At 42.9% G+C, this 25,664-nt stretch overlaps 1 protein-coding gene across 1 annotated transcript in view; it reads left to right on the plus strand.

The window, feature by feature from the left end:
- Positions 1 to 1,624: 1,624 nt before the first annotated feature.
- Positions 1,625 to 25,664, plus strand: part of LOC133046594 (chondroitin sulfate proteoglycan 4-like) — a 60,027-nt gene continuing 35,987 nt past the window's right edge. Inside the window, exons 1-3 of the mRNA XM_061129476.1 lie at positions 1,625 to 1,746; positions 7,269 to 7,736; positions 12,491 to 12,667. Of these exons, the coding sequence (XP_060985459.1) occupies positions 7,392 to 7,736; positions 12,491 to 12,667 (522 nt within the window). The 5' untranslated portion in view covers positions 1,625 to 1,746; positions 7,269 to 7,391. The remainder of the gene's footprint in view (positions 1,747 to 7,268; positions 7,737 to 12,490; positions 12,668 to 25,664) is intronic.

Below are 25,664 nucleotides of genomic sequence, written 5' to 3' on the forward strand. Positions count from 1 at the left end.
AAATCAAATGATTAGATATACTACCCATAGTTTTACCTTGAGAAGAATTTTCCCTCACTGGTGTTTCATGGCCATGCCTAAGAGCAGCTGTAGTGTAGTTGGAGTTCATTTCCAGTCTGCATGCACATGATGATGCTGACTCAGCCGTGAACCAGGCTTAGGTGTTTTGTCCTTCCATCAGCTGGCAATAAGGGGTTTCTCCCTTATTAGGCAACCAGACGCACAAGCTGAGGAAAAGGTGCTGACACAAGAACGGTGATGACATGAAGCTCCAGGCCACCATGTCATGTAGCTTGCTCATGACTTCTGGTCCTCAATTCTGGATGTGCCACTTCTGTCCCTTGAATCTCTGCTTCCACCATCCATCTGTCATGGCAATTCTGTCATGTGTGTCTCAGACTGGGTCATTGCACTTTTTGTGCTTCTAGGATCTACCTTAGCTGTGAGTTCGCATCATTTACAGTTGTCTATGCCAGCAGGTTGCATCCTGCATCCCTGGGGATGTGCCCCCAAAAGTATTATTAACTCCCCCTATTTAACTTTATGTTCCTGCCCCCTTGATTATGTACCCTTGGTCCCATGTGCATTTCCCGGCTGCTGGCACTACCCTCTGGATAGATCCTGCAGCTCCTGTAGGGTCTAGTCCATGTCTCCATATAGGTTATGTTGTGACTTAGGCTTTGTTTTGGGTCTAGTGGTCAGGAGGAGAGATGGGGGCGTGTCTTCAGGGGTTACATGTTATTTGTGGGGAGAGGTTTCTGCATCCTCTTTCAGTAAAGGGAGGATCACTTTAATCAGGGAATAGGTCTTTTCTTCAGGATCAGAGTGTTCAGAGGGATCTAGGGACACAGGGTATTTGAGCATCAATCCAGATGTCCCCATCCCATAAGTCAAGTTTCCATTCTTTCCCAAACAAGACCTTGGACTTGTCAGAGGCAGCCTGACATGATTGGAACTTGAACTTTGTTTGAAGCTGACAATGCCATTTCCTGGGTGAGAGTCTCAATTTCCCCTGCCCACCTGCTGTAGGAGATGAGAAAGACTTTATATGCTACTAAGGAAGTCCTTTGACTTTCACACCTGCCTTGTAATTGTCAGCTAATCTATCCTAGTTTTTCCTTATCTTTTCCAAAGTTTCATTCAAACTTATGGATGGATATCCAATTCCATTGTTCTCATTGCTACTACTTGCCCTATATTTCTCATAGGTTGATATTTCAGAGCTGGCTAATGTGTTCCCTTTCACTATAAAACCAGTTCACCATCAGCGACTTAGGATCAGCCCCTTTAAAGGGAAAGAAGCAGAATTGGGTAGAGAAGCAGATTTGCAATTCAGTTTCAGTAGAAGCCTCAGCCCTCTTGAGAGTTCTGAAGAGGGACTGACCCATCAGAAGTGTCCTGAGTTGGAGCAAGAGAACATAGCATTTATACCCCCACGAGAGATCTGTGGGCTACCCCAGGAAGCAGGTGTGGCCTTGGGTAAGGCAGCTGTCTTCAGCAGGGTCTCTCCTGCAGGGAGATGACAATATAAGTGTAACAGTCGCTGTGTAATAAGTTTACTAACTTCTTTTTTTTTCTACAGCATCTTTTTATGGTGAAAGCTACGTGGGGCTCAATATCATAGAAGTTTCCTCTGAGCTATCTCTTCAGTTAAAATTTCAAACCAGCAAACCACAGGGATTACTTTTTCTTGCAGCTGGGGTAAATGACTACTGTATAATAGAACTTCTATCAGGAAACTTACTGGTAAGATTTTTTTAAATCTTTAAAAATGTACAGTGATTCAATTACTGGAGGGAAAAACAGTAAGAGAAAGAGAACAAAACACTTGACTATTGTTATTTCACTAGAATAAAATCAGATGCCACATGTAAGGGTTGAGATCTCCCCCAATTTTACGAGCATGTCTTAAATATTCCAACTCAGAAAATTTCAATTTCAGTATGTAGTTCATAAGTGTGGGAAGGGGTTTCCATGTCCAGGTTTCTCTTTCTTTCTCTTTGTGAATGGCCATATTTTCTCAATAAAACATTAGGAGATGAGATTGCTTAATTGTGATTCTTTGTCTTTCAGGTAAGAGTGAATCTGGGGACAGGTGAACTAGTGCTTCTTTCTGAGCAAAGACTTCGTGTGGATGACTTGGCTTGGCATTTAGTGGAGTTGTACTATGTTAAGGATCATGTCTCTCTGGTTATTGACAACCATTATGAGATGACGGGCCGGATCACTGGTGGGATGCACAATTTGCACTTTCAGTATAGCATCTACATAGCAGGCCGCGGTGGACTTGATGTCTCATGTCTCGATGGACAGCTCCCCAGTTTCCGTGGCTGTATGGAGGATGTGGTGTTTAACCAGAGGGAGATCCTTTCCTCTCTTAGATCTTACCCTGGTTTTAAGAAAGTTTATGAGGTGTCACTAGGATGCAGTGATGAATTTTTTGCAGGGGAGGATGAAGCCATCAATTTCTTTAGCTCAGATCCTATGTCACCTTCCCAGAGTGGAAGGTCCAAGGGGACGGGCTGTTGGAATTTGCTTTGCAGACTGGAACTCAACAAGCCTTGCTTTTATTTCAGTCAGGTAGGGAAGGAGATTTTGTCGCTTTGGAAATAGTTAAAGGTTTTTTGAAGGCTCAGGTAGGAAGGAATAGGAGTGATCCTCAGCTCTCTTCTTTTAGATTAGTTAGTGACAACCAGTGGCACGATATTCAACTCAGATTCACTGAAAGATACCTGGGCCTGATGGTGGATGAACAAACAGTAAGGACAAACCTGCCTCTGCAGAGCAAACTGTTTGTATCTGCAGGCCCCCTCTTCATGGGAGGTCTTGATAGACACAAGAGAGAAGAAGTTAAGAGGTTAGGACTTGCCTCTGTGCCTGGGAAACCTGCTGGAGGAATCTCTTTTAAAGGGTGCTTAAGAGGCTTGGAAGCCAACTCAGAAAAGAGAGCATTAAAGGATGCCTTTGTTTCCAAAGATATATCTGCTGGGTGTAAAATGAAGGGCAGTGATAATGAAAATCCTTCTGCAACAACCATGGAGAAACTGCTACTGGCAGAAGTTCCCCTTTCCACTGCTGACTCTGAGGTGGGCAAGCCTAGTCTTCAAGATGTGAGTAGCTATTTCTTGGTCCTGAATAACTTGGAGGTCCAAGAAGGTGGACAAGCCTTACTGGAACAAAGGCATATGAAGGTGGATGTGGAGCCAAAGGATTTGGGTATCCATTAGTCTCAGATACTCTTTAAAATAAAGGAGCTGCCTGTTCATGGGTTCCTTCGATTAGATGTTTCCCCCGAGCAAGGACTGGAGAAAGTTTTCACTCTGTTGGATTTGGAGCAAGGGAATGTTTGGTATGTCCATGACGGTTCAGAAGAACCTAGGGATTATTTCACATTTTCAGTCTCTTCCAACAGCAAGAGGGAAGTGCCACTGTATCTGCAAGGACATGTTTCTTATGTGTCTAACATTGTTGTCATTCCAGTAAATGATCCCCCAAACCTTAAGCTCCCTGAAGGAAACTTGCTTCTTGTGTTTGAGAATTCTAAGAAATGACTGACTCCAAATATCATACATATTTCAGACCCAGATACAGATTCCTTGAGTCTTAGTGTCTCAGTGCTTGGCAACTTTAATTCAGATGCTGGGTTTTTAGAAAATATCAATGATCCTGGGAGAGCCATTAATGGTTTCTCATATGGGGATTTAAGGGATGGCAACATTTTCTATGTGCACAGGGGCCATCCAAACTCCCGGATCCTTCTGAGAGCAAATGATGGAGAGCTGGTTAGCAGTACAGTGGTGTTGCGGGTCATGGCTATTCCTTGGAATCTGGCAGTGGCCAATCGGACCGGTGTGGCCATACAGCAGGGTAGCTCGGTCCTGATTACGCAGAGCAACTTGTCGGTGGAGGTTAATGGTGAACGCCCTGAGGTGGACACCCATTATGTTATCACTTATCCACCTTGCTTTGGCCAAATTCAGCAACAAGGGCCAGGTGGCGAGTGGAAACAAATCAGTACCTTTTCTCAGCATTCTGTTGATCAGAGTCAGATTCGGTACTGTACTACATTCAGAGATTTGCAACTAGAAAATGTTACGGATCACTTTAAATTTAAAGTTGACATAGAAGGAAAAAGCAGCGAAGAGCTGGTGTTTCCTATTACGATACAGTGGCTAAAGTTTACCCTTCTGAAAAATGTTGCCCTTGAGATCAGTAAAATGAACAGGCACGTATTGAATTCTGATCACTTACAGGCCGTGACAGAGGGGGTGGAAGTAGCTGAGAGGGAACTGCATTTTAAGTTACTGACCCCACCTAAGAAAGGAAAATTGCTACTTGACACAGAAGTTCTATAGACAAACTCAGTCTTCAGCCAACAAAACATTACAGACGGTAAGATAAGTTATGAACCACAGGAGAGGCCCAGGGAACATTCACAAGATATTTTCAGGTTCTTGATGGTTGCAAAACACATAGAATCAAAAGATTATACTTTCAGAATCAACTTTAAAGCAGAGAGGAGGCATATTATTTTAACAAATAGAGGATTACTTGTAAAAGAAGGAGAAGGGAAATTAATCACAAAGTCAGAATTATTTGCTCAAACCTTGGACAAGAGGACTTTCCAAACAGTCACCAAGAGTCCGCAGCACGGGAAGCTGAAACTGATTCGCTCTTCAGATTCTCCTGGAAATCAAGACAACATCACTGCCTTCACAGATCAAGACATCCTGGGTGAGCGGCTGATATATGAGCACGATGACTCTGAGACCCAGAGTGACGAATTCCTCCTTGTGGCCTCCACCGCAGGACCAGACCAAGAGGGAGCGTTCAGGGATCTTGACATGGAGCATCTGTCTACAGAAATCAAAGTCACCATTTCTGTGGAGTTAAAGAAGGATGAGAAACCAGTGCATGTGGTGGATAAGGTCTTTCAGGTTGTGCGGAACGGCCAGCGCTTGTTGACCCTCTCAGGTCTCTGCTACCATGACCCTGACTCAGATTTTGACGACGGGCAATTGCTCTATATCCGGCGGGGCATCCCTAACGGGGACTTGGTGCAAGCCAGTGACCCAGCTCAGAAATTCTACTGGTTCAGGCAAGAGGACCTGCAGGAAGGATGCATGCTCTTCAGGCACCGGGGTACAGACTCGGCCCGTTTTGTGTTGTTCGTGACGGACGGTGTCCACTACACGTCATCCCTCCTCGAGGTCAGCGTGTCAGACCCCTACGTCCGTGTAGTCAACAACACGGGGCTGCTCGTGCAGAGAGGAAAAGACAGCAGCCTCACGACAGCCAACCTCAGTGTCACCACAAACCAAGATGTCAGAAAAGACCATGAGGTCCAATTCCACATCGTGCAGCCCGCAAAGTGTGGCAGCGTGCTGGTCAACAGCTCAGCGCCTGGCTCATTTTCCATGCATGACTTGAAGCAAGGGCGTGTGATTTACAGGCACGACGGCAGTGGCAGCTTCGATATGTTCAACCTAACAGTGCGAGTTAAAGATATACATTTATATGTGGGAGTCTACCTGCAGGTGGACTCAGAAAGCCACCAGCATTACACGTGGATTCTGCACAGCAAGACCCTTGTGGTTGAAGAAGGAAAACCAGTAAAACTGAGTAGAGAAAGGCCCCAGGTAGGTGGTGGTCCCAGCTCCCGGCATTCTCCCCCTCTGGAACCGCAGGGACAAGTGATCTCTTTGTTTGCTTCTGAGAGCTGATTTGTGCTCATTTCTCTCCTGGTATTTGGAATGACTTTTTAAAAATGCAGATGCCGTTGAGAAGAAAAGCCAGAAGGTTCCATGATTTTGATATTGCTAATTGTTCTATAGTCGGAAATGGAATATAAAGAATCCTAAAATCCCTTCATTTTAAAGCTGTGTGCACAACATCACACAAGTATGCATATATGTTTATAATGTAGAATAACCTGCGAAGGAGGAGGGAATGTACATATTACAGTCAATGAAGAGGTCATTACTTTTTTCATCTTTCATGGCAACACTGCCAATATTTTATTTGATCTGAGTTACATTTGTAATGTGGTGATGCAGGGTATAAAAGTGTAATTTAACAGACATAAAAAGGATTCCTAAAACAGACGAGGATACTATATTGCACAGTTTATTTCTTTAGCTCTGAATGTGGCCTTGTGTAGTTTCTTGAAATTGGTGGATAAATTGGCCCAGACCCGGGGAATGCCAAGGGTGAGCCTTCACACCAGAAGCCTCCTGGTTTCCTGAGGCTCTGACTTGAGAGCTTCTAGCAGCACAGCCCTGCTGATCAGAGTTAGGGGAGAATGAGTAATCTGTGCAGGGTACGTAAACTGATTTATGACAGTTGGCCACAAATGCAAGCTATTCTGAATCTACCCTCAGGACTGCAAACAAGTTTGCCTGCTTGCTAAATACAGCCACTAACATCAAGTAGAAATGAATTGGGACTTCTCTGGTGGGTCAGTGGTAAAGAATCTGCCTGCAGTATAGGAGACCTGGGTTCGATCCCTGGGTCGGGAAGATCCCCTGGAGGAGGGCATGGCAACCCACTCCAATATTCTTGCCTGGAGAATCCCATGGACAGAGGAGCCTGGTGGCTACAGTCCATGGGGTCGCAAAGAGTCAGACACGACTGAGCGACTGAACAGCAGCAGCAGCAGAAATGAATTCAAGTCAGAGAAATTTACTGAATAATGAGTTTTGACCAAGAGAATATAGAGCCCCCCAGCTTTTTTCTCAATTATTTTTCAGGACCTTAGAGAATTTAAGTTTCACCACAAGGGGGTGTACACAGTTCATGGACTATAAATCTATCACAGAAAGTTTTTAGATGAATTTTGCTGAATCAGTAAATTAAAAGTATATTCAAAATGCTGAGCGAGTTTAAAAATAGACTTTCCTTTAAAGCCTTGCAATTTTAGTGCTTTAACTGCTACTTCTTCTACCATCTTTTATTCCTCTCTAGATACCATTTTATTTCTTTCAGCTCTATTTTCTGAGTCCTAGGTTTCTTGCCACTGTGAATGATATCTTGATAATACATTAGTAACTGTTCAAATGTTGCTTTGTCTTTGTGATCAGGACTAAAATTTGAAATATTAGCATGGTTACCAGAACAGACCCAGGCTTAAACTGTGTCTTAACCTGGATTGTAACGTAAGCCATTTGTGAACATTAATAGAAAAAAAATTTGGTTCATCAAGGGTCTTGACTCTTCCGTAGATTAATGTTTTTCTTTTTGTGTCTCTGTGTTGTTAATGTGCATTCGAGGCTGTGCATGAAGACCTTGTTCCTTCAGAGACGGTGTTCATTGTTAGAACTCCGCCAGTGCATGGATACCTTCGAAGGTCTTTACCGGAGGTGGGTAGTGCGGGTACAGAGAAGTTCCCTTTGATGTTTACGCAGCAGGATGTTGATGATGGTTATATCCATTATGTACAGACAATGCCTGACCAACAACAGGACCGTTTTATACTGGATGTGATGAGTGGCTTCCAAGCTGTGAGCAGACTTGAAATCCTGGTGGATGTTGTCCCTAAACAGATTCCTCTAGCAGTACAAAATTTCACAGTCCAGGAAGGTGGCTCCAAGGCACTTCCAGAAGACTATTTCAGAATTCCAGGCAAGCATTTTGAGGGACTTGACTGTGAATTTGTTCTACTCAAACCACCAAAACATGGTTATGTTGAAAATTCTCATTTTCCAAGAGTAAAGCTGATGAAATTTACCAGGAAACAGGTAATAACTCTCAGTTAATATATTTGGATTTGGATATGTTGGATAAGAAAAAAATTGGCTATTTATCACTTGGATTCATGGACTTTGGGAAGTGATGGGGCCTTAGTAGATATCTGGTCCAACCTCCCAGCAGATGAAGAAGCCCTTCCATGATAACCCTGTACAAAAGGTCATCTAGTCATTGCTTAAATATCCTCAGTGAGTTTTTAGAGTATTATTATTGTGATAGTTTGCTTCCTTACAATGAATAAAAGAATGATTTCCATACTTTAAAAAAATATTGCAAAGTATCTTTCAGATCCCCATTATTTCCTTTATAAGCTCCTAGGAACACACTGTCTTCAGGATGGAAACCATGAACAGCTATGTAGCATCTTTGGATATCTTTGTCCAGTTAGCTAAGAACGCATGTTGCTGCTTCATTTTGCTTCTAAGGATTTCACCTCATCAAGTGACTTGAATCCATTTACTAAAAACTTATTCTGTTCAAGTTACTATGTAAGGCTTCCATGACAAGTAGACATATTTTTTTGCCTGCAAGAATTGCTGTGGGGGAGTTAGGCACATGAACTTTAATATAAGCTATACTCTTCTTGTCTTTCATGTAGCACTTTAACAGTGATATTGTGGGTGTGCAGAATGGTCACATTTGACTCTAATTGAAGGCTTCTCGGAGGGAATAAAGTTTAAGCTAGACTTTTAGGATAGAGTGAAAGGGCAGGGAAATAATAGAGGTGAAGAGAGAAAGCAAAGAAATGCAAGCAAAAGGGGACTATATGTCAGTGGTGTGAAGGCATTGAAGTGAATGGTGTTCTAGGGGCCAAGGAATAGTTCACGAGGTTCCCAGATGGACAGAGTGTGCTGGAGGGTGCTTAGGGGCCAACTTTGGAGAGCCCTGAGGCACATGTCAAGAGGGCTAGACTCTATCAGGTGGTATTCAGAGCCACGGGGAGAAGTGGAGAGTGCTGAGGGTGGAGAAGACCTTGGAGCTCGGTGCCTCTCAACTGGGGATCCAGGGGAGGTGATTCTTCCGTGACTCCATGCAGCCATCTCTTAATCATAGCTTCCTTCCCAAAGGCTGGACAAACCACATAAGATAACCACCTGCTCTCATGTGAACGGAATTTAATTCTATTCACCCCATGTACTCTGGGTGAGAGACTGAGCCCTAAATTTTGGTTCTGTCTTAACTGATTCATTATTGTCTGTGCTTTGTATTATGAGAAGTGTGTATTTAAGCATGGTTGGTTGAAATATGCATCAAGTGTGTGTGTTCCCTACGGTATCCATGTTGTTGTGTAGCCTTGTTCACAGTCAAGACTATATGTTCCTGATCTTCAGGTGACCCTGTTGACTTAAAAAATAGTCACAATCTAAAAGTTGAGAGTTGTGTTTTATTTGGTGGAAATTTTTAGGGCTTCAGGCCCAGGAGACAGCATCTCAAGTGACCCTGAGAGAACTGCTCCAAGAAGGTGGGGGGAGAAATCAGGTTATATAGAAGTTTGCAACAAAGAGCAGGTAGTCTGAACATCAAAAGATTATTGTTAATGAAATAAAACCAGATTAACCAAGCCAAAGAATTTAGCACTTTTCTATTTATGAGACGATGAAAGAGTCTGGGCTCACTCGAATCATTCCTTTCACATGCACCTCAACTAGCTGGGGCCAGTATCCTGTTTTCATATCCTGAGCTGCTCAGAGCTCACTGTAGGGAGTGGCTACAGCCTGATGGCTGCCAGGTTGTGGGTATTCTTCTCCTTCCTGAGTGCCCATAAGGCTCAGGAATTCACATTTGGAGAGCCAGAACATCACTGTGACATCCTTTGTTTACTGATGTGACTGGAAATCCTCCATTTCTCAAGACCTTTACAATTTCTCTTCTTTTATGACTTCTGAGGTCCCTGGGGTTTGACACATGGTCATTTTCACTTATGGTGACACCTAACAACTTGTGGCTATAACCTTCAGTGACTCAGAGGAGAGGTCTTGGCCATTTTTGCCCTTCATTCATTCAATGAATAGTTCTTGAGTGTCCATTATGTGTCAGGTGTGCTAGTTCTAAGTATTGAGTGTAAAGCAGTGAATTAACCCAGCAACAAACCCTGCCCTTATGGATTTTTTTTTTCCTGGTGGGGAAAGAAAGAGACAGAGAGAGAGAATAAATGAAATAAATAAGTAAATTTATATAAATAAAATAGATGAATGAAGATTAGTGCTATGGAGAAAAATAGAACAGGAAAGAGAGGAAGTGCTGGGAACATCAGTGATGTTTGTGTGTCTGGGTATGCTGATGCTCAGCTTCAAATACAGTGGTTGGGGGCCCAAGGCAGCCTTGAGCAGACACCTGGAGGACGTGATAGAGAGTGAGCTTGGTGGATATGGAGGAAGAGCATTCAGGCAGAGGGAAGAGCAAGCAAACAGCTCTGTGAGGGGAGCAGGAGGAGCTCAGCGTGTGGAGCTTCCCACAAGGGTGGGGGGCCGTAGGTGAGGTTAGGGAGGTCCAGTATGGGAGGGCTTTTGACTTCACCTTTGACCCCTAGTGAGGTTCAGAACAATGAGGCAGGGAGAATGTGATTTATTTTTGTTATTTATTTGTTGTTATTTTTCTGTGTGCTCAGTCACGTCTGATTCTTTGTGACTCCATGGACTATAGCCTGTCAGGTTCCTCTGTTCACAGAATTTTCCAGGCAAGAATACTGGAGTGGGTTGCCATTTCCTACTCCAGAGGGTCTTCCCAACCCAGGGATCAAAACAGGGGTCGCGTCTCTTATGTCTCCTGCAATGGCAGGTGGATTATTTACCACTGAGCCCCCTGGAAAGCCTGCTGCAAACAGAAGGGGGGAACTTAATATTCCCTGAACATGACTGGTGACGGGGGACCAAACGCTTTTTAACCTTTTAAGATTTTCTACAAGTTTATTAAGTACCTGAAGGTCAGCAGATGTTTTTCTAGCGTTAGAGCTAGGAACAGATATATTCCCACCAAACCCTCCTTGCCTTTAGATTAATACCTACTAACTGGCATTTTGGGCTTCCCAGCTGGCTCAGCTGGTAAAGAACCCACCTGCCAATGCAGGAAGTCTAAGAGCTGCGAGTTCGATCCCTGGGTTGGGAAGATCCCCTGGAGGAGAGCATGACAACCCACTGCAGTATTCTTGCCTGGAGAATCCCCATGGACAGAGGAACCTTCAGGCTATAGTCCAAGGGGTCAAGAAGAGTTGGACACGACTGAGGTGACTTAGCATATGCACGTGCACACTGACATTTTTAAATGGTAATTTGAGAGAGTACCACTCCATTGAGGAAATGATGTATTTCTACAGGAAGGATACAGAGAAGGTGATGTCTATTAAAATGCTATCTTCCTAAAGCATATTAGGTTAGAATTTCTCCTGCCCTCTGATCAGTGCCATCTTCCTCATTTTTAAAAAATAGCTTAAAATAGTATGTTCCAGAAATATGTGGTTAGGCCTATGGTCTGGAATACTCTTCCCAGGGAACTCCAAAGAAACTTTCATGCACCTGTGTTCAAGTGGATACAACTTTCCCTTGAGACAGTTCGTGAACTTTTCAACTCTTGTCAGAGACACCTCTGAGAGATCAAAAGTCTTTGCTCAAAGGAAGTGCGCCATAGAACTGGACAAAGTTGAACTGTTAAGAATGTTGGCTGTATTTTATCAAAACAAACACAACCCCAGAGACTTTTTGGAAGTTCAACTACTCCTGTTGGGCTTTGGAAGTTCTCTGCTGTTGTATTTTTGGGTCACAGGTTCAGTGAAGCCAAGTTCCCTTCTACCTTTAAAATTCTTCTGGTGTCTGGTTTTGATCCATGCTTCCATCAGAGTCTTAAAGACATGAAAAGCATTCTGATGAAATCTGTGGGTATCACAAATCCAAGAAGAATAACTAATTTACTGGACAACCGTTTCAGAATGAAAATTAGAAAGATGAAATCAACCAGGGATAAAAGTAAACATTTGCATTTTGGTTATTACAGTGAGAGAAATCTGGCTTGATAAAATAATTTATTTACAATATATTTCATTATACTCTGTCCTCAGGAGCTTTATGGTAGCTGTTAAGAGAGGCACCAAAAAATGATTGTATTCTGCAGGAGGAGGAGGAAGCAGGTGTAACCTCACATACAAAGAGCAGTTAAGGGAATAATGCATACTTAGCTCAGAAAAGAGAAGTTTGGGGAAACTTAGAGTCTGACTGAGCAGGCATGCATGCACGCAATAGTTTCACTGGTCCATGTGTCCCCAAAGAACAAAAATCCAACCAGTGGGTGGAAACTTCAGAGCCTAAGCCCAATATTCTGAATTGTCCAACTTTCTGAATTGTCTACAACTTCAAAAATTAGTCTCTCTAAATACACAAGCAGAGTCTGAATTTTAATGGCTGATCCATTGGAAGAAAGGGAAGATTATGTCGCCTACAACCCATTTTAGTGTTTGAAATAGCCTTTGAACTCAGGCCTTGTGATAACCAGACTAGCATTTTCTTTATTACCCCATGTTGCTCAATCACTCTGTTCATTCTTAAACTTAATTTTGGGATACTGCACTACTTCATCACAATTATGCCATCCATCAGAATTTGCACTCTGATTGTCAGAATCAAATTTTATGGGATGAACACATGCTTCTGTGTTTTAAAGAGATATAAAATATCAGGATTTCTCTTAGAGTGTTTTTGTCATATTTTAAAATTACATATCCCGTAGTTTGGTGATTTGTTTTTGTTGGTTACAGGTAGAAAATGAATTGATTTCCTATGTGCATGATGGTAGCGAAGAGCTTCTTGACAGTTTCACCATCTTTGCAAATAGCTCAGAGCTTGGAAAACAGAGTTTGCCCCAAACTCTTTTTGTGACCATTGAGTCAGTAAACCATGAGGCTCCAGTAATAACAGCCTATAAAATCCTCCAGGTAAGTGCTCTGTGCTTTTGGATTTATCATAATAATGCAGAGCTACCCACTTGATTTTCTTTTGTATTCTTTCTAATGTTAATAAGATATATGACTATATATGTATAGTTGACATATTCCAGCTGGTTTTAAATAAATGTTAGTCATTACCAAGACATTATGTTGGTTTTGGCTTGTGCTGTTCTAAACCAGTCATCTAAAATGTTATTTTCTAAGTGACAAAGGATCTAGTCCACCAAGCTACAACTTGGTGCGACATAACCATTGCTATCCAGCTGGTAGTTGACACAAAGAGAAAAAGGATCTTTGGAGAGTGGTGTCCTGGCAGGTGACAGAGAGGGGCAGGAAGAAAGCAAGGAGAACAACAAAGAAATAAGGAACAAGAAGCCTTTGACCTTGATTTAAAAGACACTCCAGCACCAGCTGGATGATTATGCCAACATACCCAGGAGCCCACCAGGGGCTAATCTAAATAGAAAATTTTACATTGTTAAAAATCACTGGAGCTTTTATGTTTTTATTTGCTCACAATAATTGGATCTGGGAATAGGCTTTTTAGTGCTTTTAATTCTATTACAGCTTGTTTGTTATGCAGCCTCTACATTTTAAGGGAAAAATTGATGATGGTGTTTTTAGATCTTTGGAATCCATTCCTTTATCTTTTAGTTGACTTCCCAGTCATTGCCCAGGTACCTGGGGATAGTGTGTTCCAACTGGTCAACCGTGTGGGCCTCCCCACTCCCCCCCCACCCCCCCCCACTGCTCTGTTTTCAGCTTCCTTTCTCCCTCTCTCCACACTTCTTATTTTAGTACCTGTTGACCCACTCTCAGCAAAGTGATCTGAGAAGTAGGCTGTGGGCTAGTGTGATGAACGGTAGGAGTCAATCGTTATTAAACACAGTTATAAAAGTTTACATTTATTACTGAACAGAGTACTGTACATCTTCCATGCTGGTGTCCTTTTCACAGCCCTACAAAGGAACTGCTGTGATTAATACCCTTGTTATAGATGGGAGTGCTGAGGCCCTGAGCAGTCTCAAGGGAAGGTGTGGACTTGAAGCCAAGTGTGCCCAAGCCTGACTGTCTCACCACTGTGCTTTGCCACTTCCCCTCTTACCCATGACTGACTCAGGCTCTCCCAGTGTGTCTGTGTGATCAAGGACTGTTTTATTAGTGAAGAAAAGTCTCCAGAGTTTTTCTTCCTCTTGCTCCTACTAAAGTGGGCTTACAGGAATAGGTCCGAAGCAGGCGTATTGACACCTCGGTGTGCTCAGGGACCTCGGCAGAGGATCTGAGCACTTTGCTGAGTGATGCCAACTGCGGGGTGAGAGAGATCCAGGGGAGGGACTGAGGCTCTAGAAAGAGAAGAGCTAGAGTTGCCTGAGAGAGAGAAGGACCAAGGAATTAGGTAGTGAACTCTCAGGCTTCCTTATGGAAGGGAACCGAAGCCCCGCTATGGGCTTGGCGTTCAGTTCTGAGGTACCGTCAATTTGTAAGAGGCACTATCAACTTAATAATAGCTTTACTATATTTAGATGTACTTGTCAATTTAAGATGTTCAGAACATTAAATTGTGAGGAGAAAAAAGTGTGCCCTAGACTTTGTCTTTTCTTAAAATTAGGAAAATATAGTCTGCCAGGAACCTTGCTTGCTCAAGTAGTTTGCCCAGACCTCTTGCCCCATCCCTGATTCCAGTGTTTTTCTTAATGGAAAAAATAATAGTAGCTGGGGGCAGGGGCCATTGCCTTTATTCCTGCCTTTCCCCCTTGATAGCCTGGATCCAGGCCAGGAAAGATGCAACTTCCCAGTTTTGAGTTGTGTAGTCATTTGACACTGGCTCTTTCTGAAGTTATTTTTTATTTATCTAGTAAGAAACTCATTTCTTCTGTGAAAGTTCTGGATTAAAGTTAGGAGACCAGAGTTAAAGGCTTGTAAACTGCCTAATTTAAGCAAAATTTCCCTGGGCCTCAGCTGAGCTTTCAAAGAATTGATGCTTTCAAACTGTGGTGCTGGAGAAGACTCTTGAGAGTCCCTTGGACAGCAAGGAGATCAAACCAGTCAATCCTAAAGGAAATCAACCCTGAATATTCATAGGAAGGACTGATGCTGAAATTCCAATACTTTGGCCACATGATGTGAAGAGCCCACTCATTGGAAAAGACCCCGATGCTGGGAAAGATAGAAGGCAAAAGAAGAAGGGGTCAGCAGAGAATGAGATGGTTAGATAGCATCACCGACTCAATGGACAGGAATTTAAGCAAACTCTGGGAAACAGAGAAGGACAGAGGAGCCTGGTGTGCAGCAGTCCATGGGGTTGCAAAGAGCTGGACACAACTTAGCGACTGAACAATCCCTGGGATTCACCTTCCTCGAGAGCAAAACCATAAGCATATCTGCAGGGTGGAGTATGTGAGTGTCTATGCATGTGTATGTTTTCCTTGATCATCTTGCAGTCCCTCCCAGTTCTAACATCTTGTGGTTTTTATGACTGTAAACATTGTGTGACACTCTCTGGGTGAAGCTGCACTTGGAATGGATGAAGGGGCTATTGAACTTCCATTTTCTGTTGGATGGAATCATTCCAGGTTAGACTGGGGGAACCTTTTCTCTTTGACTGGGAAACATATGAATAATTTTGGTTTTAAAGTCAGTGTGTCTAAAATTTGGAGGTGACTAGGTACAACTGTAGGACATATTAACTAGTCATGTACACATGTAGAGATAGTTTTGGTAGGATTTGCTTGATTATTTTAAAATGGAAGACATCTCAAGAATTTGTTTCTTCAGTTGTAGATGGTGGTCATGGTGCTCTAACAATGAAAATCTTTCCGTATCAGGGTGTTTAGGCTTATTTGCCAAAAATGATTTTTTTGTTGTTGTTTAAGTTGTGATGATTATGAATAGAGGCTTTCTAGATTTCACTGATTACCGGTCATCTGGTGCAGAACATATTAATAGTGCCAGGACTCCTTAAGCATGGGTGTGTTGCCTGCTCTGGAAGCCTAGCTGGACCCTGGTCGCCCAGCCTTCTAGACATGCTCCTCTCATAGATGCTTCCCTGACCACCAGCTGAAGGAGCAGTGTGCCATCCTCTGTCCCTTGACCCTGCTTTATTCTCCTTCGTAGTAAACAAATATAGTGTGTCTCCCCCCATAAACGTAAGCTCCATTGGGAAGGGAATTTGCTCTCTCTTTCCTGTGGTGGCCTCAGTGTCTGGCACAGCCCCTGACAAGTAATAAGGGCAATAAATTTTGACTATCTAAGTGCTCCATGGAGCTTCTGTTGATTGGAGAAGACCTTGAAAGTATGTGATAAACAGAGTGATGAACTGCGGTATTTTTCTGCAGAGCTCTTAAGGGGACAGAGAGCCACGGGGTCAGAGGATGATGACCTTGCAGAGAGCATGGTGAGCTAAGGTCTTATCAAGGAAGGGACATTTGAGCAGAGCCCTGTGTGTCAGGGGTTCACAAGCCCTCTACAGATTTGTTGGTTAGCAAGGACTCATAGAACTCAGCATAGAGTCAAATCATGGCTAAGATTTATTTCAGTGAGAGATATGAAGCAAAGCCTGCTCAGGGAAAAGGCACGTGGGGTAAAGTCCAGAGGAAAGGAGGTCAGGCTGTAAGAGTCCTCTCCCAGTGAAGTCACACAGGACGCAATCAATTCTTCTAGCAGCAAATTGTGATGATGTGCAGGAAGTGTTGTCTACCAGGGAAGATCATTAGATCCTGAGTAACCAAGATGTTTATTGGGGGCTGGAGCCCAATAAACATAGGCGCCCTCTACCTAGTATGTACCAAGTCCCAGATTCCCAGGAGGAAAACAGGGGTCCAGCACAAACTACATTGTTTGTGCTGTTTAGAGACACACTCTTATTTTAGGAAAAGGTTTGTATCAGTACAGGAAACTTTAATAATAGAGTTCCCAGATGCCAGCGAAGTACCAATTTGCACACAGGACTTCCTAAGGAAAGGCAGTCTTAAGCCTACTTTTTCTGAATAAAGGCCAGGGTGAGTGGGCTCAGGTTGGGGAGAGAGGAACCATATGACTGTTAGAGGAGCACAAGCATTCCCAGCAAGGGATTCAGCTAGAGCAAAAGCTGTGAACCTGTAGCAGGTTTGGCATGTTTGAGGACATGAGAAGCTCAGAGTGACCAGAGCAAATGGAGGGAGAAGCGTGGCCAGCCGTTAGGTTCCATGGTGAGAGCTGATTGCTGGGCATAAGGACCTCCTATGCTAGACCATTTCATTCCACTAGCCAAGAGGAGATGGGGAAGTGGGCCAGCATTTATTGAGCCCCTGCCAGGCTCCATTCTAAAAGCCTCACATGTGACTTCTCATTCATTTCTCTCACAGTCCTTGATGTAGAATGAGGATTACAGTAGATCTGGGTGCAGAAAGGTTAAGTTCCTTGAGCAGGGTCATACAGTTAGTAAGAGAGTGAGTTTTAAGCCCAGGTGGTCTGAGCAGAGTCCACTCAGCTATCCACGATGTGAATGATCTGGTACAGTGTTTTAAAACTCCAGGTTGCAAACTGTTCATAGTCTGTGAAATTAATTGAGTGGAACAGGACCAACATTTTAAAAACAAATTAAATAGAATCAAATAGAACAGGTAGCATCAGAATGCACTGTGTGTAGCAAGGGCAGGATTGTTATATGAAACTTTTGCTTCATTTTAAACACACACACATACAAATACACATATGTGTTCTAGGTTGTTGTGTAAAAAGTATCCCTCTCTTTGTGTGTTAAAGAACATTGTATGCCACTGATCTAGCAAATCTAAATGCTTTAATATAGATAAATCGCTTTTTTAAATTACTCTTCCTGTTCCTAGGAACATCTGACCTTTGACAGGTTGAGTTAAGTCTTGGAAGTTCATTTATAGAAACTTCTATCTAGAAGGGACCTGGAAGTGGATACTAGAGGGTTGTAACAGAGTTAATGCAGCCTGTAACAACCCCCACCCCCACCCCACCACCAAATACCCCTTCATCAGGATACTTTACCACTTGCAAGAAGTCTCTGTGTTCAGGGGAGGGGCATAAATTGTCACTATCAGCTTTGAAGTCTCCCTGTGAACACCATCATCATAGGCCTGCCTGCCAGCTCAGCCCTACCCGCCCATTTGCTGCCCATCTGCCTGTTCCGTCCAGCAGGAAAAGAGACGGGGATGGTCAGGCTGGGTACATTGTCTGCAAACATGGCTGATTCACTTTAGGTGCCACTCTACAGCCCAGAGTCATGGTGAGGAGGGCATATACAGAAATGGAAGAGCATCATAAATTATAAAATTTTAAATATTAGGGAAAAAAGGGATGTAGACCAGGATATATAATGACAACCTTCCTTTTCTGTTGTATATAGTATAATGTGAATGAAATTGGTTTAAGGATTTTAGAAGAAGGAAATCTTGAGCCCTAAAATTTTATGATATAATTATAATGTCTGTTATCAATCTTAGTATAATTTAGACCTGATGAAAAAGAGCCAAGAGGCAGCTAATATCGAGAGCCAATGTTGGCAGTTTATAACACCTAAGATATCCTTTACTTTTTGCCCCTGATATTTTTTTTAATTGAAGTATGATCTCTCTATCATATCCATGACAATGTGTAATAGCAATGACAAATGAACACAGAAAACTTCCTGGAAAAACTGTGTGTGTTGAACATATTGCAAAGTGTTCTCCAAAACTGACAACTTTTAATACAATTAAAGAAGTGCCACATGTTAACCTTGTTAACTTTCTGAAAATTAATATATAAAGTGTATGCATTTCATCAAAATAGCAAAGCTGTGGGAGTACTTTTTCCAAAAAATAATACTTTCCCCAAAGCTATGGTTACTAGTTACTTCTTTCTACGGAAAAGTTTCAATGTAGGGAATTATTTCAGGCGGTGATTTTTCTTTTTCTAGATTTCAGAGCATGGGAAACAGTAATAATAACTATTATTTACATAATCATAAGAAGGGTAGTACTAAAGAATGTTCTAACAATTGGACAATTGTACTCATCTCCTGTGCTAGTAAGGTCATGCTTAAAATCTTGTATGCTAGGCTTCAGCATTATGCAAACCAAGAACTTCCAGATGTCCAAGCTGGGTTTAGAAAAGATAGAGGATTGCCAACATTTGCCACATCATAGAGAAAGCAAGAATATTCCAGAAAAACATCTACCTCTGTTTAATCAACTACACTAAAACCTATGACTGTGTGGATCATAAACTGTGGAAAGCTCTTAGAGAGATGGGAATACCAGACCATCTTACCTGTCTCCTGAGAAACTTGAATGCAGGTCAAGAAGCAACAGTTAGGACCCTGAATGGAACAACCGATTGGTTCAAGATTGAGAAAGGAGTACAACAAGGGCTGTCTGCTATCACCCTGTTTGTTTAACCTATACGCTGAGCACATCATGAGAAACGCTGGGCTGGATGAGTTACAAGCTGGAATCAAGATAGGCAGGAGAAACATCAACAACCCCAGATACATGGATGATACCACTCTAATGGCAGAAAGTGAAGAGGAACGAAAGAACCTCTTGATGAGGGTGAAGGAGAAGAGTGAAAGAGTCGGCTGAAAACTAAATACTAAAAAAAAAACTAAGATCTTGGCATCTGGCCCCATTACTTCATGGCAAATAGAAGGGGAAAAGGTGGAAGTAGTGACAGATTTCCTCTTCTTGGGCTCCAAAATCACTGCGGATGTTGACTGCAGCCGTGAAATCAGAAGACTATTGCTTCTTGGCAGGAAAGCTATGACACACCTAGACAGTGTGTTGAAAAGCAGAGACATTGCCGATAAAGATCCGTACAGTCAAGGCTGTGGTCTTCCCAGTAGTCATGTATGGTTGTGAGAGCTGGACCGTAAAGAAGGCAGAGCGCCAAAGAGTTGATGCCTTCAAACTGTGGTGCTGGAGAAGACTCCTGAAAATCCTGTGGACAGCAAGGAGATCAAACTAGTTAATCTTAAGGGAAATCAACCCTGAATATTTGTTGGAAGGACTGATGCTGAAGCTGAAGCTCCAGTATTTTGGTCATCTGATGCGAACAGCTGACTCATTGGAAAATTCCCTGATGCTGCGAAAGATTGAGGGCAGAAGAAGAGGGTGTCAGGGGATGAGATGGCTGGATGGCATCACCAATGCAATGGACATGAACTTGGGCAAACTTTGGGAAATGGTGAGGGACAGGGAGGCCTGGTGTGCTGCAGTCCATGGGGTCACAAAGAGTTGGACACAACTGAGTGACTGAGCAACAACAACAGTCGCTGATGCTTACATAGCACTTATTCTGCTTCTAGCATTGTTCTAAGCATCTTGTATTTATTTACTCATTGAATCTTCAACAACTCTACGGTATATGGTTTTTATTTTAAGGATGAGGAATCTGGGGCACAGAGAGACTCAGACATTTGCCCATGATCAAAAATGGAAGAGCCCGTGGTAGACAGTAAGTGACAGAGGTGAGGATGTAAGTTTTCACTTGTAACCATGACCCTCTATTCTGTCTTCCCTCATGGTTATAGTTAAGAAGCCCAAAATACTGGAGCTTCAGCTTCAGCATCAGTCCTTCCAACAAATATCAAGGACCTGAGGAAGTAGATAAAGTGAGTTTTACTGTTCTTTCCATTTTCAAAAAGAGAGAAAGCTTCAGAAATGAAGTGAGTTGCCCAAAATAATCAAGTTAGACAGTGGCAGAGTCTGGGACAAAAACAGTCCTAAATATGAATTAATAAGGCCTCTGTATTACAAAACATTCTTCAGAGAAAGAGAACCAATAGGGTGAGTGTGCGTGTGTATTTATTTGGTTTATCATAAGGAATTGACTTACGTGATCAAGGCAGCTTGCAAGCCCCAAGATCTACAGGGCAAGGGGGCAGGCTGCAGATGCAGGAGAGCCAATAGTGTGAAGTGAAGTGAAAGTCGCCAGGCCAGAATACTGGAGTGGGTAGCCTTTCCCTTCTCCAAGGGATCTTCCCAACCCAGGGATCAAAACCAGGTCTCCCACATTGCAGGTGGATTCTTTACCAGTTGAGCCACAAGGGAAGCCCAAGAATATTGGAATGGGTAGCATATCCCTTCTCCAGCAGCTCTCGCTGACCCAGAAATCGAACTGGGCTCTCCTGCATTGCAGGTGGATTTTTTACCAATTGAGCTATAAGGGAAGCCCCATGTAAAGGCTTTCCTGGTTCAAAGGCAGTCAGGCAGGAAGGAATACTCTTCACTCAGGGAAGGATCAGCCAGTTTGTCCCACTTAGGCCTTCAGCTGATTGGAGAGGCCCTCTCAGCTGAAATGGGGGCTTCCCTGGTGATTGAGATAGGAAAGAATCTGCCTGCAATGCAGGAGACCTTGGTTCAATCCCTAGGTGGGAAGATCCCCTGAAAAGGGAATGGCTACCCACTCCAGTATTCGTGCCTGGAGAATTCCATGGACAGAGGAGCCTGGCAGGCTACAGTCCATGGTGTGGCACAGAGTCGGAGGTGACTGAGTGATTAACACACACACACACACACACACACACCCTTGAGAGAGGGAAATCTGTGTTACTCAGCTCATTTAAATGTTAACCTCCTCCAAAAACATCTTTGTAAAAACACCCGGAGTCATATTTGACCAAATATCTGAGTACCTTGTGGCCTAGGCAAGTTGACATATAAAATGAACCATCAGAGTCTTTCAGATTCTCTTGCTGTCTTTGACTTTCAAGCAGCATTTTCTCAAGACCTTCAGACCACCCCACATGACCGCTCACTCCCCTTACTTGCCATCGGAGCTTAGAGGAGGTGGCACGGAGAGTCATCCACAGTCTGTGTGGGAGAAGATAGAGGGAGGATGGGGGTAGAACTGCTGAGGGCATCTCAGACTCTGGATGGGAGTTCAGAGGCAGGAATCTGAGCATTAACCACTCAGTCCAAGCATTCCAAGTGCACCCCTTTCTCCTGAAGTACTTTAAACAACATTGCTTTGAAGCACATGGCTGGCTGATGATGACCAATCAGTGGTGGTACAGGAGGTCATTTCAGCATGACAAACTGGAGTTAGGAATTGGAGTTAGACTGTGTGGGGTGAATCCTTTGCATTTTCCTCTGAAGTATGTTCTCCTGAGTACTTTTGTACTCAGGCATGACCAGTGGTTTTCGTGCATGCTTGATAAAATGTATTGGTGTCCACAAGGGGGCTTCGTTTTTCTATTTTTCACCTTTTGCTTTCAATGATACTGTACATTTTGTTTTGTTGTTGTTGTTTATACCAAAAATAGAACGATTTGCTTGTTTCTGATAAGCACTTGCCATCACTGTGAAGATCTCTGAGAGCTATGGACAGTGGAGCGATGAAGGCAGCGAAGTCCAAAACGGTGACTGGGAGGCCTGAAGGCCTGGAAGGGTCAAAGGGTGGGGTAGTCCATTCACAAATATTTCACATCCCTCTTGATACTCAAAACAGAGGCCTGGGTTTTTAAATATTTGGATCATAATTTGGATATATTGGATCATTTTTCTAAATCTAACGTCCTGTTTAAATTAAAAGTGAATTAAAAAAATACATCATTCCAAGTTCAAGTGTTAATTTTTTCAGATATTTATTCCCTGAGCCGTTATTTACTGGGCTTTGTATCACACTGAAATCTGAATTCAAGTTTGGAGTCTTTGTTTTCTTGTTCCCTCCCATTTGAAGTTTCTCTTACCAAAGACTAGGCATTAAATCAGGTCTCATCAAAAGCAATGGGACTTTAAATGGAACTAAATATTGTTTGAGTAGAAATGGAGAACTGAGGTTACTAGCTCTTGTTTTGAGTGGCAGATTTTACATTGGTTTTGGAAGATGATATATTCTAGAGGCAAGAGGGGCAAAACAATGTTTCATAGAAGAGTAACTACAGTGGAAAACATGCCTCATCCAGCTTTTGTGTGCACCATTGGAAAAAATGAGTATCTACGAGTCACAGGAAGGGAAATAGCAGTATAGTTCCAAATCAGTTCAAGTTCCTGAAGAAATGAAGATAAGATTCCTATATGGATATAAAAACGTAAAAAGTGCAAAACTAGGATGATTGGGCTTAGAGTTTTGTTAGGCAGTCCAGCTTGTATATTTTATAGACACTGTAGCCTTTTCATGGATTAACTGAAAGCCAAAACTTACAATTTGACATTAGGTTGATTAGTATTTCTGGTAGCTATTAAAATTGATGTTCTCAGAGTTTAGGGATGAAAAATCCTCCGTGGGCATATTCCAAATGCCAAGACATAGGAGCATCCACTGGCAACACAAACATTAAACAGACAAACTACGCATCCCAAATTATGGAAGAATGCTGTGGGATGAAACAAAATGTGCGGTGCATATTGTAGAATAGCAAATTCATGGTTATCAAAGGGGAAAGAGATGGGGGAGGGGTAAATTAGAGTATGGGATTAACAGATACAAACCACTATACATAAAATAGATAACAAGGATTTACTGCATAGCACAGGGAACTATATTCAATATCTTGTAATAAGCTATAGTGGAAAATAATTTGAAAAAATATATACTTATATACATAACTGAATCACATTGCTATATACCAGGAAGTAACACATTATTGTAAATCACCTACACTCCAATATTCTTTAAAAAAAAATTTTTTTTTTGAGGGGTGGGGGATTTTCCTTGTGGCCCACGGGCTTAGTAGTTTCAGCATGCAGACTTAGTTGCCCCGTGGTGTGTGGGATCAGTTCCCCAGCCAGGGATCAAACCCCGTGTTGGAAAGTGGTTAACCACTGGAACACCAGTTAAGTCCCTATACTCCAATTTTTTTTTAAACTTAAAAAATAAAAAAGAATAGCGTCAAGAGTGATATTACACTCCAGGTGACTTTTAAGTAATATTAAAAAATCAAATCTATTCTCAGAGCCAAATCTGATGAAGAAAGATGAGTAACATAATGCTAACATTTATTGGATGGTTACTCTGTGCCAGGTAAAACTTGTTCTAAGTACTTTACAGTGCTTTATATCACTCATTCTACATAATAATTCTATTATTCCTACTTCACTGATGAGGAAATTGAGGCACAGAGAAATTGAGAAATGTGCCCAAAGTTTCATAGCTAAAGTGGCATATCATTTCTGGTAGAAAAATGTAGAAATCCTGTGTACTTTCTGATCTCCCTTTCTCAAATTCTGTTTAGTTATAGTTAATTTCACAAACTGCGTTTTCTACTGAGGAGAAGAGTCCATTAGACCAGAGAGATTACCTCCTAAATAGCTTAGGATTGAATTTTTAAAGAGTTGATAACAAGTGTAGAAGAGTGATAAGGTTCTTGTCAGAGAGGAGAGAATGACACATAAGCTTGGAAATATGCACAGTGTTTTTGTGGGAGGACTTTATAAATACAGAGAGAAATGTGAAAATCTATTTAGTGATAAAGCCGCTGCCTTTAGTGTTGGTGAAATATCACATGACCACAGGATTAGAGAAACCCCAAACAGCATGATTCCATGAGATGTGATGTGATGTCTCAGCAAGCACTTTAAACTCAGTGGCCCTGGTGGTAATGGACCCACCCGCCAGTGCAGGAGACATAAGAGACACGGATTCCATCCCTGGGTCGGGAAGATCCCCTGGAGGAGGAAATGGCAACCCACTCCAGTATTCTTGCCTGGAGAATCCCACAGACAGAGGAGCCTGGCAGGCTACAGTCCATGGGGTCGCAAAGAGTCGGACATGATGGAAGTGACTTGTGGGGCTTTGGGGGTTTCAAAACTGAACTCCTTCTCTTACTGCCCAGATCCACTTCTCCTGCAGCTACCCTCATTTCGGTTGATGGTGATTTGGTGCTTCTAGTTGCTGAGACCCAAACCAGGTCCTTTTCACCGTCTTCCTTCTGCACCTCACCACACCTAGCTCGTTAGAAACTGTCGACAGCACCCAGAATTTCCCCGCTTCTTCCCTTCTCTCCAACGTCCCCCACTCTCTTCTCTCTGCAGGATTATAGCAGTCGTCTCCTAACTGTTGTCCTGCTTCTATCCTTGGCCTCCCACACTCTGTCCTTGACACAAGGCCACGGGGATCTATTACTACCTAAGCTCGCCCAGGTTACAACTACCTAAAAAGCCCCATGGTAATTCCTGGTTGCACTCAAGTGAAGCCCAGGTGGCCTTCAAGAGCCTGCAGGATTTGACCTTGGAGGCCGTGTCGACATGCCTCCTTCTACTCTTCAGCTTGCTAATTCTGGTCCCACTGCCCTGACCTCTTTGCTGCTCCGCAGATGGCCGAGGTTCGCTTGCCCTATAGGGCTATGCTCTCTTCTAGGTTGTTCTTTCCCACGGGTCCTCATGGCTCCCCCCTCTCCTCCTCCCAGTTTTCCTCAGATAAGCCTCCTATTTAACATTCTCCCACTCCTGAGCACCTCATTTTGCTTCATTTAAATTTTTTTCACAGTGCCTGTGACTTTCTAACAGACGGTGTAATTTATTTCTTCATTTTTCCTATCATTGCTTCCCTGTGTCCCTTCATCCTCTGCTGCTGGAATGTATGTTCCATGAGGACCAGACTCTGTTTTGTATACTGATGTATTTCAAGCACCAGAACATTGCCTGGGATATAGCAGATGCTCAAACAAGGATGACTTGTTGAGTAATGTAAATAGATTTTAAATACAACTGGAAAAATAGAGACTGTTACTCAGAAACAACTGTAATAAGCACTCACCTGGGCTTCCCAGATGGCTCAAGTGGTAAAGAACTTGCCTGCCAATGCAGGAGATGCAGGCAGGAGACTCGGGTTTGATCCCAGGGTTGGGAAGATCCCCTGGAGAAGGAAATGGCAACCCACTCCAGTATTCTTGCCTGGAGAATCCTATGAACAGGGGAGCCTGGCAGGCTACAGTCTGTGGGGTCCTATAGAGTTGGACACAACCAAGCACCAGAGCACACACACACACCAGCAGAAACATTGCAAGGCCATAGGGACTAGGTATTTGTTTCCCTGCAAGATGGATAGGATAAAG

Source organism: Dama dama, chromosome 25 (assembly GCF_033118175.1).
Source record: "Dama dama isolate Ldn47 chromosome 25, ASM3311817v1, whole genome shotgun sequence".
Classification (NCBI taxonomy): domain Eukaryota; kingdom Metazoa; phylum Chordata; class Mammalia; order Artiodactyla; family Cervidae; genus Dama; species Dama dama.